The following is a 17,777-nucleotide window of genomic DNA, read 5'->3' as shown; positions in this document are numbered from 1 at the left end:
CCCAAATCTCTTTCCCCCCCCAAATCTCTTTCCCCCCCCAAATCTCTTTCCCCCCCCAAATCTCTTTCCCCCCCCAAATCTCTTTCCCCCCCCAAATCTCCTTCCCCCCACACCCCCCCAAATCTCCTTCCCCCCCCCCAAATCTCCTTCCCCCCCCAAATCTCCTTCCCCCCCCCAAATCTCCTTCCCCCCCCCAAATCTCCTTCCCCCCCCCAAATCTCCTTCCCCCCCCCAAATCTCCTTCCCCCCCCAAATCTCCTTCCCCCCCAAATCTCCTTCCCCCCCCAATCTCTTCCCCCAAATCTCCTTCCCCCCCCCCCAAATCTCCTCCCCCCCCCAAATCTCCTCCCCCCCCCAAATCTCCTTCCCCCCCCCCAAAAATCTCCTTCCCCCCGCCCCCAAATCTCCTTCCCCCCGCCCCCAAATCTCCTTCCCCCCGCCCCCAAATCTCCTTCCCAGCCCCCAATCTCCTTCCCCCCCAATCTCCTTCCCCCCCCATCTCCTTCCCCCCCCAATCTCCTTTCTCCGCCCCCCAATCTCCTTTCTCCGCCCCCCAATCTCCTTTCTCCGCCCCCCAATCTCCTTTCTCCGCCCCCAATCTCCTTTCTCCGCCCCCCAATCTCCTTTCTCCGCCCCCCAATCTCCTTTCTCCGCCCCCCAATCTCCTTTCTCCGCGCCCCCAATCTCCTTTCTCCGCCCCCCAATCTCCTTTCTCCGCCCCCCAATCTCCTTTCTCCGCCCCCCAATCTCCTTTCTCCGCCCCCCAATCTCCTTTCTCCGCCCCCCAATCTCCTTTCTCCGCCCCCCAATCTCCTTTCTCCGCCCCCCAATCTCCTTTCTCCGCCCCCAATCTCCTTTCTCCGCCCCCCAATCTCCTTTCTCCGCCCCCCAATCTCCTTTCTCCGCCCCCCAATCTCCTTTCTCCGCCCCCAATCTCCTTTCTCCGCCGCCCCCAATCTCCTTTCTCCGCCGCCCCAATCTCCTTTCTCCGCCCCCCCAATCTCCTTTCTCCGCCCCCCAATCTCCTTTCTCCGCCCCCCCAATCTCCTTTCTCCGCCTGTTCCAAAGTGAAACTGTTCTAACTGACTAGAACTGGAGCAAACTAAATGATGAGAATTCTGATTTCTAAGATACTCCGTTCTACACCAGTTGCTCCTAAAAATCAGGAGCAAATCATGTGGAAACTTGGGGCCAGAGTGTCTATGATTATTCCATCCTGAAGGCACCTATTTCATGTTCATAGTTGTCCACATAGTTATCTTCCCCCTCTGACCAGCTTGATGCATAATAGTTAAGCCTCATGTTTCCGTTTACAGACGTATAAGTTCAGGTGAGGAAAACTTTGAGCATTCCAAACATCGTGAAGTGAGAAAGGTCAGAAGTGATTTAAAATGTGGATTTCAAACCTGGATTTCAGAATGAAGAATAAGGGAAACCAAGCTGATTGGTTTAAAAGTGTACTCTTCCCGTTCCTCCTTCCTCCACCCACCGTAACCTCATCCTGGGACTGATGTCTTTTGTGCTGTATGATTCTATGTTTAAATGCACTTAATCCACCCTCAATAAACTTGAGCTCATACAAAATTCTGCTGGCCATATCCTAACTCACACCAAGTCCCGTTCACTCTTTGCCCCAGTGCTCACTGATTTACATTGGCTCTTGGTCCAACAACACCTCAATTTTAAAATTATTGTTATTTTCAAATCCCTCCATGACCTCACTCATCCCTATCTCTGTAACCTTTTCCAGCCCTACAACCCTCCGAGATCTCTGCTCCTCCAGTTCTATACTCTTGTGCATTGCCGTTTATAATTGCTTTACCATTGGCGGCCATGCTTTCAGTTGCCTTGGTCTTTAGCTCTGAAATTCCCTCCCTAAACCTCTCCGTCTCTCTACCTCTCTCTTCTTTAAGGTATTCCTTAAAATCTACCTTTTTAACCAAGCATTTGGTCATCTGTCCTAATATCTCCTTATGTGGCTCGGTGTCAAATTTTGTTTGACACTCTTGTGAAGCACCTTCGGACATTTTACTATGTTAAAGGCGCTATAAGTGCTACACTCAGAGGTACCGTCTTTCGGATGAGATGTTAAACCCATGCCCCATCTGCCTTCTCAAGTGGACGTAAAGGATCCCATGGCACTATTTCGAAGAAGAGCAGGGGAGTTATCTGCCGTGTCCTGGCCAATATTTATCCCTCAATCAACATAAAAGACAGATTATCTGGTCATTATCACATTACTGTTTGTGTGAGTTTGCTTGTGTGCAAATTGGCTGCCACGTTTCCTACGTTGCAACAGTGACAACGGTCCAACAGTGCTTTATTGGCTGTAAAGCACTGAGATGTCTGGTGGTCGAGAAAGGCGCTATATAACTCCAGGTCTCTCGCAGGTCGGAGCCGCCAAGTTGTCCAGGGGCCACTGCATGCCGCTCCTTTTATAGCTCCGACCTACCGCTGATGGTTTCTCGCAGGCACAACCTGCAAAAGACCATCCGCGGCAGGTTGGGGCCATTAAAGGAGCATACCACTACAAGGTACAGCGCAATCCAGTCTGGGAGGGCGATGGCTGTGAAGAGGACGACTGTATTGGACATCACCATAATCCAGGTTGGTGATTGGGGCGTGGGCAGGTACAGCAGGAGCAGCTAGAGATTGCAGAGCGATGTGATCGGGGCCCAGGAGAGGTGTGGGCCCAGGGGCAGCATGGGTCAGCCCACACTGTGATGTGTGTGCACTCAATCCGTGCAGCAGAGCAGGTCTCCAGTTGTTTTGGTTAATCCTTACCACTGGACCAAGACCTAGCTCTGTCAAGCCCGTGTGGTGGCTGGTGTGCAACGGCCACCGCACGTTAAAAAATCCACACACAGGCATCTTCCATCCTTCAACATGTAGTTCAGGTCCTGGAATATCAAGTCTTTCATTGAAACACCTGTGGACTCCTCCCTTTTTGGCATGGAAGCAAGTCATCCTCGATTCGAGGAACTGCCCAAGAAGAAAAGATACAAATCCAACTCTTTTTTTTTTCTTTCTATAAATGCAAGTTGTTTTTAATGGTCACACAATCCTTGGCAGTTGTGACTAAATGTTGTGAATGTGGATTAGGTTGATTAAATTCTTCACTGAAGTACTGAGATGTTAAATTCTGAGAGTTGTGGCATGCACAACCAACAGATCAGTTAACTTTAAAATTTTAATATCTGGCTGCTTTCAAAACCTCTTGTAAATAAAATGAACATCCTTTTTGTCATTAAATTTCTTTAAGTTGTGTTGATGATCTCATCTGGGGGAAGTACTGCTGACTAATTTATACAGTAGAAAGATTTTGAGCATCATGGATCATTGATTCATAGCAAGGTTATTTAGTTTGAATCATTATCAGAGTCCATAGCTGCACCAAACCACTCTTCCTATGCAAGTATCAGCACTCTTTGTTTAAACAATATCAAGGAAAGAATTGACTCCTTTTTAAAATGTTGTACAGATGATAGCCGCTCCCTGGGGGCAGAACGTGATTATCCTTTTCTGTAAAATAGATGACTGCATCCATGTTTTTAAAATGTGTGTGTCTGGGCTCCATCATTAATATGTAGCTGGTAGTAGTCTATAGAATTTCAGGAAATGTATCAGACAAATTTCAATTGAGGTAAATTTGATCTTTGACCAGTTAGAACTTTGGCTGTGACATTGGTTCTGGAGAGTTTTGCCTGGAGTGCTAGCATTGTGGGATGTTTTCATTCAATATTTTTAAAATATAAAATCACCTAAATACTGAGCATTTCGAAGATCAAGATTTTGAACACTCAAAATTCCATTCAGGTGTTGTCCTCCCTCAGTGGATAAATGGTTTGATACCAAGCTATATAGATCAGGATGGTGTAAGTTCAAGTCTTGGAGAAATGGTCCGATGTTGGTGTCTGGAGTGTTAATGTCCTTCCTACTAACTTGATGCCCAGTGATCCCTTCTGGAAATTGGAAGTGGTTGTTGCACAGAACAGGATGAGGCTAGGTCCAATCGTACACAATACTTGCTGTCCAAGCTTGGACATACACAATGTCACTTGCCCATAACACAGTTGAGTGTTAATGTCTGTAGAGTTGTACTCCATGACCCCTTCAAGGATAAGGAGAAAAAAACGGATGATGGGAAAAATACGGGCAACATTGCAGGACATTTCTGCATTCCTACACTCGATAAGATGTCACACAGACTAGTGTTGATTTTTTGTTTGCTCGGTGTGAAGCCAACCTGTTGATGTGATGTCCGTATTCCATGATGGGCTTAAAAATATTGGCACTCTATATTTGTTGGACAATTGCTATGGAAGCCAATACCAGTTCAGTGTATGTTCCAGGGATCTCTGCTTCATAAAAGAGCTCCTAGTTGAGCAGGGGTGCTGAGACAATTTGATTTAATTAAAAATTTGAAGTCTGGCTAAAAAAAACACATGCGTCAAGTTGAGCAGCTCATTGTTTTACTCTGACAAATTCTAACTGGTGTGAAGTTAGTGTAATTTTTTTTGCATTTAACTTAGGTTTTCACTCTCTGCGCATTTTAATTGTATTGGGTGTTAAAATTGCATGTAAAGTTGCAGTGTTTGTACCAAAGTAAGATAGTAGTCTGTGCAATCTTAAGATTAATACACTCATGCGACTATTTGCTTCAAACCCTTTATGTAGATTTGGCAAAGCAGAGCTTCAGTACTAGTAAGAAACGTGGCTGTAACTTTTTCTGTCCCCTTTTCCAGGCCTTCTAAAAGGGATGCTAGTCTCGGCAAGAATTAAGCAAAACTCACGTCCAACACCTATTATCATTGCAGCACCTCAGACAATTTGGGTTATAAATGTTATAAATACAAAGATGCTGTGCTACAATTGTATGGATTTAGCCACAAACCGGTTATAATTTATGATGGAGTTATAAAAGCAGCCCTGCTCCGGGGATGCCCAGCCATCCAAGGAACTGATAAAACATTTCAGATCTTGCATCTGGTAATTAGAATGTCAGAACAGGACGGGTCTCCTAATAACAACGCATTTATATAGCCGTAGTAAAATGTCTCGGGGCCCTTCACAGGAGCATTCAGACAAAATTTGACATTGAGCTACATAAGGAGACATTAGCAGGTGAGTCGAAGAAGTAGGTTTTCAGGAACGTCTTCAAGAAGGAGAGAAAGTTGGCGAGGAGGAGGGGTTTATGGAGGGAATTCTAGAGCTTGGGGCCGAGACAGCTGAAGGTATGGCCGCCAATGCTGGGGCCAAGGAAATGTTAGAGAGATGCACAAGAGGTCAGAATTGGAGAAACGCAGAGTTCTTGGAGGAAGTTGGGGAGGGCGAGGCCATGGAGCGATTTGAACACAAGGATGTGAATTTTAAATTTGAAGTGTTGATGGACTGGGAGCCAATGTAGGTCAGTGAGCACAAGGGTGCTAGGTGAATGGGACTTGTTGCGAGTTAGGATACAGGTAGCAAAGTTTTGGACGGGCTCGAGTTTACGGAGGATGAAAGCTGGGAGGCTGACCAGGAGAGCTTTGGAATAGTCGAACTGGGAGGTAACAAAAGCATGGTTTCAGCAGCAGATGGACTGAGGCAGAGGTGGAAACGGGTGATATTAAGATATGATAAACTTGTTCGATTAGTGGGTGCCTTGGGTTCCTCCTTCCCCGTTTACCACCTCCTCTCCTGACTTATGTTGGGATACAATTTCATAGCTAACCGTGACCCTTGCTAACTTGCCCAAGTGGCCTATCTTTGTGTGACCCCAGCTGCTGTGTTTCAGTAGGCTATTTGGAGTGGTTGTAATATTACAGCTGAACCAGATCAAGTGTTCACTATCTAGGTGTGTACTTCCCAGCAATGGTCAGTGGGGAACCCACTCTTAATAAAGACTCTCTTTGGTCAAGTATTCCAACAGGAGTAAATCTTCTCCTTTTGAAGGGAATGGTACAATGGGTCGGGATTTGCGGTGGGTCATAATGGCAAACTAACAGCCCCTTCCCCATAACTGGCAATCAGTGTAATCAGGGAAACTGATGAAAACTTGGGCTTTTCTGCGGTAATATCGCTGTTAAATGCCCCATTAAATGTTAAACCCTGTTGGAATAGATGTAACTGGGTTTGGAACAGTGTATTGACTGATAAATAAAAGCTCTGGCCCCAAAGAAATAATTTTTATACAGGCAACTCTCGATTATCCGTACACGGATCCAACGGAAAACCGTTGTAACGGGAGTGTGTGTATTTTTATATCTATGTATTTTTATATTTTTATATTTATAGTTATATTTATTATTTATATTTTATTTATATTATATGTATGTTTGCATAAATTTTTATATATTTATTTAGTTTTGTATGTGCACGTGTGGGCAGATGTGATGTGACTGGGATTGTGGCATAGAAAATAGGTGCAGGAGTTGGCCATTCGGCCCTTCGAGCTTGCACCACCATTCAATAAGATCATGGCTGATCATTCACCTCAATACCCCTTTCCTGCTTTCTTTCTATACCCCTTGATCCCCTTAGCCATAAGGGCCATATCTAACTCCCTCTTGAATATATCCAATGAACTCGCATCAACAACTCGCTGCGGTAGGGAATTCCACAAGTTAACAACTCTGAGTGAAGAAGTTTCTCCTCATCTCAGTCCTAAATGGCTTGCCCCTTACCCTTAGATTATGGCAGTTGATCTAATTGTTAGATTTTGGTACAATATGATGCCTTGTCTCAGATAATGGGAATACTGGGTCCCAATCTATTTACTAAAATGCTTCATTAACCTCAGAACAGAGCCTGACCCCAACAGTTCTAATTGTATCTTTGAGGAATTCCAGGTTATTGGGCTGAAGTTTCAGCCTGAGTTGCTCTTTTTTTTTGGAGCAACTAGTTTAGAATGGAGTATCTTAGAAATTGCAATTCTCGGCATTTAGTTTGTTCCAGTTCTAGTAAGTTGGAATAGTTTCATTTTAGAACAGTTTTTTTTTCTCAAAAAGGAGCGTTACCAGCCACTTATGCCTGTTTTTCAAGTTTAGGCAGCGAAAACTTACTCCAAACTAACTTAGATTGGAGTAAGTGTAGATTTTTGTACGCTCAGAAAAACCTTGCCTACACTTACAAATCAGGGGTAGGGAACGAGAGATGGGTGGGGTTGGGGGGGGTGGGAGGGAAGTTTACAAACATTAAACACTTCACTTTTACAAATAAAGAGCCATCATCAATAATAAATGATAAATAAATCAATAAAGCAACCAATAAATCAATCAAAAAAAATTAAAAAATTAAAAAAAGAATCAATCAATAAATAAAAAATTATGTTTCTATGCATCCATTGCAGCACCGGAAGCCCTCCAATAGCGTGCTGGGACAGGACCCTCCCAGTCTCTATCTCTGTCAGTGTGTCTCTGTGTTTCTGACAGCGATGGGGGGAGGGGTGCGGAGGAGGGGGGGAGGGAAGTTGAACGGAAGGGGGGTGAGGGACGCTGATTGGGGGAGGGAGGCTGATTGGGGGGGTGTGGGGGAGGGAGGCTGATTGGGGGGGGTGGGGGAGGGAGGATGATTTGGGGGGGTGGTGGGGGAGGGAGGATGATTGGGGGGGTGGGGGAGGGAGGATGATTGGGGGAGGGAGGGTGATTGGGGGGGTGGGGGAGGGAGGGTGATTGGGGGGTGGGGGAGGGAGGCTGATTGGGGGGGGTGGGGGAGGGAGGATGGTTGGGGGGTGGGGCAGGGAGGATGATTGGGGGGGTGGGGCATGAAGGATGATTGTTTGGGGGGAGGGAAGGATGAACTGGAGGGGGAGGGAGGATGATCGGGAGAGAGTTGGGTTGCGGGGGGGGAGGAGGATGAACGGGGGGGTAGTGGGGGCGGGGGGGATGAACTGGAGGGTGGGGGGGTGGGAGGCTGAACGGGGGGGAGTGGGAATCTGAATGGGAGGGATTGGGGGGGGGGGAGGCTGAATAGGGGGGGGTGGGAGTCTGAACGGGAGGGAGTGGGGGGGGAGGCTGAACGGGAGGGAGTGGGGGGGGAGGCTGAACGGGAGGGAGTGGGGGGGGAGGCTGAACGGGAGGGAGGGGGGTGGAGGCTGAACGGGAGGGAGGGGGGGGGAGGCTGAACAAGAGGGAGTTGGGGGGGAGGCTGAACGGGAGGGTGGGGTGGGGGGAGGAGGCGGCTGAACGGGAGGGTGGGGGGGGAGGAGGAGGCTGAACGGGAGGTAGTTGGGGGGGGGGGGAGGCTGAACGGGAGGGAGTTGGGGGAGGGGGGGTGAGAGGAGGCTGGAGTGGGGGGTTGGGAGGCTGAACGGGAGGGAGTGGGGGGTGGGAGGAGGCTGAACGGGAGGGAGTGGGGGGGGGAGGAGGCTGAACGGGAGGGGGTGGGGGGGGAGGCTGAACGGGAGGGAGTTGGGATGGGTGGGGAGGAGGCTGAACGAGAGGGAGTGGGGGGGGGGAGGCTGAATGGGAGGGAGTGGGGGGGGAGGGGAGGAGGCTGAACGAGAGGGAGTGGGGGGGAGGGAGGCTGAATGGGAGGGAGTGGGGGGGAGGAGAGGAGGCTGAACGGGAGGGGGTGGGGGGGGAGGAGGCTGAACGGGAGGGGGTGGGGGGGGTGGAGGAGGCTGAACGGGGGGGTGGGGGGGAGGGGGAGGCTGAACGGGGGGGGTGGGGGGGAGGGGGAGGCTGAATGGGGGGGGTGGGGGGGAGGGGGAGGCTGAACGGGAGGGAGTGGGGGGGGGAGGCTGAACGGGAGGGTGTGGTGGGCTGAATGGGGGTGGGGGCGGGGAGGCTGAACTGCAGAGCGTCTGAGGAGCTACTGCACATGCGTGCACACTCTATCGTGCATGTGCAGAGGCCCCAGCACTGTTTTCAGAGCCGGGACCTGGCTCCGACCTGACCCCATGTGCTGCGCCACGACGAGGCCGAAGGAGTCCCGAGGAGCTCAGAGAATCGCAAAGTATGTTTTCGGCGCCATTTTTATTCCAGAAAGTCGGCGCACCTTATGGAGGTGCGACGTTTTTACAGAGGGTGGAAGCTTGGGCCCATAGTGGGGAGAGCTGCAAGGACATTTTCTTTCTAAGTGAGATGTGCTTCGTTCCAGTATAGATTGCAGATATCTTCCAGACCATATCCTTTTCAGGACAGTCATGTCTCTAACTCTGGATTTAGTACTTCTGCATATTGTGAATCAATAGATTTCAATAGCTTTATTCACAACTCTTTCTGCTGGTTCTGTGCATCTAATTTGTGCAACTTTGCAGGTACAAACGGTCCTTCTCTTTGGTGGTTGTTTTTGCTGTGGAGCTCACTATTTCACATACAATTTCATCTCCCATCACCAAAATATCTATTTCATGCCCAGATTCTCCTGCATTGTTTTACTGCCTTATTTGAAAAGTGTAGGTGTAGTTTTTGGATAGTATCCGGCTCCATCATAAGGCCGAGGTGATCAGTAATTAACTTTTAATGTCTCCATGTTGGTGGAGCATAGTTTTAATATCTGCTGCCCCAGAGCAGGATTTTCTTAATTCACCTTAGTGAAAAACCACAGAATCAATTGCAGCTCATTCTTTTACCTGATTATCTTCTGTCTTGTCCTGAAATAACACATTATTGGTCACTCACTTTTACTTTCTCTTTGTGGAAGTTTTTTCTTCTCCCCTTTTCTTTTTCCTGAAGGTCAGCTTCTCTTGATATTTCTGCGTAATTCTATGTAATACCTCATGCAAGTGGAGCTGAACCCTAATCTGGGGCGCTGCAGTAAATTCGAACATTCTAATTGCTGCCTTGGCTGAGATTAATTCAGCTCAAACTAGGAATCTTAACCCATCTGCATGCTTATTACTGTTTTGTATATTGTCTTTATAAGGGAACATTAGCATAGTGGTTATGTTACTGTACTAGTAATCCAGAGGCCTGGACATGAGTCCAAACATGGCAGCTGGGGAATTTAAATTCAGTTAATTAAATAAATGTGGAATAAAAAGCTAGTGTCAGTAATAGTGACTACCGGATTGTTGTAAAAACCCATCTGGTTCACTAATGTCCTTTCGGGAAATAAATCTGTTGTCGTTGCCTGGTTTGGTCTATATGTGACTCCGGACCCACGGCAATGTGGTTGACTCTTAACTGCCCTCAAGTAGCCTAGCAAGCCACTCAGTTGTATCAAACTGCTACAACAAATTATAACAAGAATAAAACCGGATGGACCCCCCCCCCCAGGCATTGGATTCGGACATGACAAAGGCACACCCAGCCCAGTTGACCCTGCAAAGTCCACCCCAACATTTGGGGACTTGTGCCAAAATTGGGAGAGCTGTCCCACAGACTAGTCAAGCAACATCCTGACATGGTCATACAGAATCGTACCTTTCAGCCATCACCATCCCTGAGGTGGTGGCACAGTGGTATACAGTCGGGAGGGAGTGGCTCTAAACCCCATGGCATCAGGTCAAACATGGGCAACGAAACCTCCTGCTGCTTGCCACCTACCGCCAATGTTCCGGTTAATATTTTTTGGGTGCACGACCCATTCAAAATACTGCGCATGCGCAGTTTTTGTCATTGAAAAGCCGGCGAAATTTCTGCACGGGAGGTCCAGAGAGCAACGTGGCTTAAAGGGAGCATTGCCTACCACCTTCCCTCAGCTGATGAATAAGTACTCTTCCAGAAAACAACTTGGAAGAAGCATTGAGAGTAGCAAGTGCACAGAGTGGAACCTTGGTGGGGAACTTCAATGTTCATCACCAAGAGTGACTCGGTAGCACCACTACTGGCCGAGTCCTGAAGAAAATAGTTGCCAGCCTGGGCTTATGGCAGGTGGTGAGAGAACCAACACGAGGGAAAAACCTATGTGACCTCGTCGAGGTGCATCTCTCCACGACAGTGTTGGTAGTATGACTACCGCACAGTCCTTGTGGAAACGGAGTCCCATCTGAGGAAATCTCTATCGTGTTGTGTGGCACTACTACCGTGCTGAATGGGATGGATTTAGAACAGATCTAGCAGCTCAAAACTGGGCATCCATGAGTCAATGTGGTCCACCAGCAACACCAGAATTGTATTCCACCACAATCTGAAACCTCATGGCCCGGCATATCCCTTCACTCTACCATTACCATCAAGCCAGGGGACCAACCCTTGTTCAGTGAAGAGTGTAGAAGAGCATGCCAGGCTCCAGGCATACCTAAAAATGAGCTGCCAACCTAGTGAAGCTACAGCACAGAATGACATGCATGCTAAACAGCAGAAGCAGCATGCTATAGACAGAGCTAAGCGATCCCACAACCAAAGGATCAGATTAAAGCTCTGCAGTCCTGCCACATCCAGTGAATGGTGGTGGACAATTAAATAACTAACGAGAGGAGACGACTCCATAAACATCCCCATCCTCAATGATTGCGGAGTACAGCACGAGTGGATAAGACAAGACTGAAGCAACCAGCTTCAGTCAGAAGTGCCGAGTGAATGATTCATCTCTGCCTCCTCCTGAGGTCTGCACCATCACAGAAGCCAGTCTTCAGCCAATTCAGTTCATTCCACGTGATATCAAGAAATGGCTGAGCGCCCTGGATACAGCAAAGGCTTTGGCCCTCGACAACATCTCATTTGCAGTGCTGAAAACTTGTGCTCCAGAACGACCTGCGCCTCTAGCCAAGCTGGTCCAGTACAGCTACAACACGAACATCTACCTGACAAAATTTGAAAACTGCTCAGATATGTCCTGTCCGCAAAAAGCAGGATTAATCCAATCTGGCCAAGAAACGTTCTATTAGCCTACTCTATCATTAGCAAAGTGATGGAAGATGTCGTCAGCAATGCTATCGAGCAGCACTTACTCACCAATAACTGCTCACTGATGCTCAGTTTGGCTTTGGCTCATTACAGCCTTGGTCCAAACCTAGACAAAAGAGCTTGATTCCAGAGGTGAGGTAAGAGTGCCTACCCTTGACATCAAGGCAGCATTTAACTGAGTGTGGCATCAAGGGACAAGTAAGGAGTGTGATAGAATACTCTCCACTTGCCTGGATGAGTGCAGCTCCAACAACACTCAAGAAGCTCGACACCATCCAGGACAAAGCAGCCCGCTTGATTGGCACCCCATCCACCACCTTAAAATTCATTCCATCCACCACCAGCGCACCGTGGCTTCAGTGTGTACCATCTACGATGCAGTGCAGCAACTCACCCAGGCTTCTTCGACAGCTCCTCCCAAACCTGCAGCCTCTACCACCTAGAAGGACATGGGCAGCAGGCACTTGGGAACACCACCACCACCCCCAAGTTTCTCTCCAAGTCACACAACATCCTGACTTAGAAATATATTGGCATTCCTTCATTGTCACTGGGTCAAAATCCTGAAACACTCTCCGTCACAGCACAATGGGAGTACCTTCACCATACAGACTGCAGCGATTCAAGAAAGTGGCTCACTTCTTGAGAGCAATTATGGATGGGCAATAAATGCTGGCCTTGCCAGTGACGCCCATGTGCTGTGAATCAATTTAAAAAATAGGTATTCCTTTGTATGCATTCCACTATTCCTTCGCCTCCTCTCTTAATCCTATAAATGGCTTTATTGTGAGCTTTGCATCGCCACATAAAGCTTCCCCATAATTTCTACCAAATAGAAAGTCTAATGGGTGGTGTGTTTTGTGTGCCTTAACTACCATGTTGGGATTTATAGTTATACTGATGCAGTCCTCCCCAAACCCCACACCTTGCATTCCTGTACTAATGCTAGTTTAGTTGAGTTTTGTCAAAACTGCCTCATGAATGTTAGAAATTGTTAATTATTTTTGTGGTGGTATTTTACAACAGCTAAATTGTGCTCGGTAAAATTTAACTGGGAGTGCCATAAATCAACTGCTAAAGTTTGACTCCAAAATGTAATTGTTGTTGAATTTCTGTGTTAATACTTTTACCTGGTCTGTGTTCAGTTTGTCTGAGCAGGGCATATATATTTAAAGGTGGATACTGAGGTGTTGCTAATACAATTACAGATTCACTGTACTGTGATCTTTTTGGTAGAGCAAATTAATGAGTGCAATTCTTTTCCTTGTTTGGTTAGAGATCAAGCTTCAATTGGGCCTGTTGGTTTATTTAAATGGTTCTTTATGCGTTGTTCAAACGTGGCTATTATGAAGTATTGTTTTCGGCAATCAAACCATACTGGAAGTTTATTCTGGTATTGTGGTTGATTATATGACGAAGATTGTGGTTCGAAACCAAAACATTTTACAATCCACAATATCTTCTGAAGCTCTGGAAAAGGTGCTGATGTCGACATATTTAAAATCCAGGGACAACTTACAAACCTAATAATGGTAACTTCTCCAGTGCTGTGGATTTATGCTGTTGTATTTATTTTAATCTATTTTGGAGAAAATGTGCCTCCTGCTACACATCGTAAAGAGGATGTGACTGCTACTTGTGACTCAGAACAGGACATTCAGCAAGTCATAATCTCTTGGTGGTTTTGCAAGTTTGTGAAAATAATGCTAAGCAAAATTCAGCTTGTAGTGCTGGGCTACAGCTGGTGTAAAACTCTTAAATGAGTGCTACATATGAAATATTTTAGGTTGAGGAAACTTGAGAAACTGCACATTGACTTGCATGTGCATGCAGGTCTTAACTATATTTCTTTCCCTCGGGCACGAATATCTGGGTGGAAGATTTTCATTTAGATAGTTTGTCCGATAGCTTGTGGTTGATGCCGCTTTCCAGCTGCACCAATGGCAAAAACTCTGTAGGCTGGTGTAGTTTCTGGAGATGGATTTTAAATAATTTCTGTTTAAATTGACTGTTTCAAAGTTTGCATACGACTGCTGAATACTCGGTCATCGACAAAGCAACTTCACACAAATGGCTTCCTGATTTTACCATTCAAAATGTCATCACAATATAGTATAAGATTTTTATTCTGTGACGAGCTGTTACTCTGATTTGTATTGGCTCACAGCAAACTTTATCGATTACTGGGTGCAGTATATTCACTCGGGACATAAGGCTAATAACTTTGTTTTTGGTTAACTACATTATCAGTTTATTAATAAATCAACATTTATGTAGTGCCTGGGCTGACCCCAAGTATCCAACAGTGACTCTTCCTTTTGCTTCCACCTGGTTCTCGTGTGGAGGAGCTGCCTGATTTTTACGGAAAAGTTGGAGCAAGCATATCGGATGGTTGGGAAACGTAATAGTTATCGCCCAGATTTTGAATCAGCCTCCCAGTTCAGGGGCACTATTCAATCTGCATTGGTACTTCTTAATGATGAAGAATCCTGGTAAAGTTTGTTTGTAAGGAGAATATAATGGGATTTATGGACAAAATTACTTTGTGGGACAGGAAATGAATTAGATAAGTACAGCTGTGCCTCGGGGCAGTTATTATCCATTACATTTTTCAATTTGGTTCAACCCAGGGCTCAACTTAAAGAGCACAGAATGTCCCAAATAATTATGTTTATCTAAATGATCCACTATTTCTGTTGGGATCAAGACTCTGTTGCACACCTGGAACAGATCATGTGTGCGTCATTGCTGTAGTGCAGGCCTTGGCATGTTAAGCATTCCAGAGATTGTGTTTAGTGCTCAAACAGTTTTTAACTTTGTTTTGAGGCCTCGAATGCAAAGGTTATTTGACAGACATATTATTGCCACTTGATGCCATCTGAACCATTTTTGTATTATTCTGTGATCGTGCAGCCTATCCTTGTGGTGAGTCCGGTTATCCAATGTTTCTTGGCAGGAGCTTGGCAGTCACTCGATGGAGAGTGTGCATAGGATATGCTGTACTCCTATAGCAGTGAAATAATACAATTCTTTCAAATCATGTGATTCTGTATGAGGATCCTGTTAGATCAATGCCTCTTTCTTTTGACTCCTGCCATAGTAAAATCAGCTGAAAATAAATAATTTTTCACTAAAGAATTCTGTCTCTTTTCCTCCCAAAATGCATCACCTGAAACTTCTTTGTATTAAATTGGATTTACCATCAGTCCGTCCATTCTGCTAACCTGCCTTTATCCTCCTGAAGTCGTATTCACTTCAACCAAAAACACTTTCTATCTTTGTCATCAGCAAATGTTGATATTGTGCGTAGATATACATATATTATATATATAAAATATTTATATATAAAATATTTTTTTATATATATATCAGCACTTCACCACTTCTAACTCTCTTCAAATTAAGCAACAATCAGTAATCCTAACTCTCTGTTTCCTGCCAATTCACCAACTTTTTATCCAATCTGTTACATTTCCTCTTGCAGTATATAGCTAAATTTGTCTCACTTGATCTCAAACTGTGTGATACAGGTGCAGCATCGAAAATCCGGAATTCTGGAATCCGGACTCTGATGATCGGTGACAGGATCATCCGGAATCCGTAAAAAGTTTGGGAATCCAGACTCTCCAAGGCTGCCGATCTCGGGGCCCCGCCACTGCCCGACCTCTGGCCTCACCTCGCCACCGCTGCTCTTACCTTGGGGCCTCCTTGCCGGCCCTGCCCGAACACCACCTCGGGAGAGCCCTGCCCGCCCGAACACTGCCTCAGCGGGGGGCCCTGCATGCCTGAACACAGCCTCGGCGGGGGCCCTCTCTCCTCTCCTCAGCGGTCCTCCCCTCTCTTTCTGATGTTCCGAAATCCAGAAATACCCGAACCTGGGCTCTGGTGTTTCCGGATTTGTGACAATCGGAAGCCCGGAATCCAGAATGGCCTCAGTGCCGAGGGTTCCGGGTTCTCGACGCTGCACCTGTATCTTATTGAGCCCACTCTGAAAATATATGCATGATTTTAATTCATTCTTGGGATATAGGAGTTGCTAGCAAGGTCAGCATTTATTGCCCATCCCTAGAGGGTGGTGTGTTTGGTAGGGAGTGTGATTTGGAGGGGAACTGGAGATAATGATACCACGTACCTGTTACCCGTGTCTTTTTGAAGTGGTAGAAGTCATGGGTTTGGGAGATGCTTTTGAAGAAACCTCGGTGAAATTGCTGCAGTGTATGCTGTAAATAGTGGTGGATGGAGTGAATGTTTAAGGTGGTGGATGGGGTGCCAATCAAGAAGACTGCTTTTTCCTGGATGGGTGGAGCTTTTAGAGTGTTGCATCTGCAGCCATCCAGGCAAATGGAGAGTATTCCATCACACTCCTGACTTGTGCCTTGTAGGTAGTGGAAAGGCTTTGGGGAGTCGGGATGTGAGTCACTCACTGCAGAATAACCTCTGATCTGCTCTGTTAGCCCACGGTATTTACTACATCTACTGCATTCCCTATAACTATATAATTTATTTGCTTTTTTAAAAAAAAGTCTCTAAATTTGTCAAATCCCTGTTGGCAGGCCTTGGTCATCAGATACATCTTTAAATGCTCACTTAATCTCAAACTATAGATCGAAGAGTTTGCTTACATCTGACATTACTCTGGTCTGTAGTTACCCAATTCAGCCTGGACTCCCTACTTATTTTCTAACATTAAAGTCACCGTATAAATGCAAATTGTCTGTATTTCTATGACCATGGTCACAGAAGGGATAAAGGAGAAATGAAATACTGTCAAATAATTAGTGATCCCTCCTCCCCATCAATACAGTACTAAGTATTTTTGAGTACTGTATTGATGAATTAGTTATGAAGGAATAATTCTGAACATTTGATAAAATTGAGAGTTATAAAGATGGATATAGATGATAAAATGTTCTATGAATTATGGTCTTGTGCTGCTGGGACTATGGATGATCCATCTGGAATACAACACTTCCGAGCTTATAGTTTGAGTTATAAGAGTAGAATAATATCCTGAAATTTTGCATTATCATCTTTTGAGGTTCATGGCGAAATTCCAGACCTGCATCTTGGAGTTTTTCCAATGGTTCGTTGCCTCTCAGGAAATTGAGTGGGCTTGGAGGGAAAGAGTTTGATGGGCAAATTAGTATTTTTCTTTTGCTCCATATTTATATTTGCAGTATAATTGCAGACTTCAATATGGTTAATATATGTATTTTCTCTTCCCTTTCCTTAGAGTGACCAACAGCTGGATTGTGCCTTGGATTTGATGAGGCGTCTTCCTCCTCAGCAAATTGAGAAGAACCTCAGTGATCTGATTGATTTGGTAAGTATAGGTTGAAAAAAATCAAGCAGTTTATTTGGGCTTAGTGCCATGTTAGCGCCAACGGTTTCTGCCACTTGGGTCTTATGCAGCCAAGTAGTAAGCTTAAAATCAAAAGGAAAAACTACAAATGGTGGCAATCAGAAGTTTAAAAACAGAAAAACCTGGAGGTCTGTCGGCATCTCTTTGGTGTGGGGGGTGGAGGGAAGTAGGTTATGACCAATGTTCCCTGTAAGCCGCACTTCGTTCTGCTTGGCCTGTTTCTTTTAGTGTGCCGTCCCTTTAAATTTCCAATGGGGAAGCTGGTGAACGGCCTGTGCAAGACCTTTCCATGATCTTATTAAAGATGATCAGCCATGATCTTATTAAATGGCGGAGCAGGCTCGAGGGGCCAAATGGCCTACTGCTCCTATTTCTTATGTTTTTATGTTCCCATTATTGCACACTTTAGGGGGAACATTGGTTATGATGTTTCGGGTCTGTATTTCTTAGACCTTTACGGATGTTGGCTGATCTTTGTTTCTGTTTTTATACCAAAGTAAACTTTGCAGCCAGTTAAAGAAAATACATTCTACCAGTAATCTTAATGATTCTTGCGTGTTTATTTTTGTGTTGCAACAACATTATGTGCAGTATTTTTTATATATATGTAAAAGCAGCTTTACTGCAACATTTATTCAACC

At 45.8% G+C, this 17,777-nt stretch overlaps 1 protein-coding gene across 2 annotated transcripts in view; it reads left to right on the top strand.

Moving 5' to 3' along the window:
• capzb (capping actin protein of muscle Z-line subunit beta) overlaps positions 1-17,777 on the top strand; it is a 109,617-nt gene that overhangs the window by 13,440 nt on the left and 78,400 nt on the right. For both annotated transcript variants that reach the window (XM_070860313.1, XM_070860312.1), the window contains exon 2: positions 17,008-17,097. In XM_070860313.1, coding sequence (XP_070716414.1) covers positions 17,008-17,097 — 90 coding nt within the window. The remainder of the gene's footprint in view (positions 1-17,007; positions 17,098-17,777) is intronic.

The sequence above is a fragment of the Pristiophorus japonicus genome, chromosome 18, assembly GCF_044704955.1.
Source record: "Pristiophorus japonicus isolate sPriJap1 chromosome 18, sPriJap1.hap1, whole genome shotgun sequence".
Classification (NCBI taxonomy): domain Eukaryota; kingdom Metazoa; phylum Chordata; class Chondrichthyes; family Pristiophoridae; genus Pristiophorus; species Pristiophorus japonicus.
The sequence above is the reverse complement of the archived record's forward strand: the minus strand, read 5'-3'. Positions and strand labels throughout refer to the sequence as shown.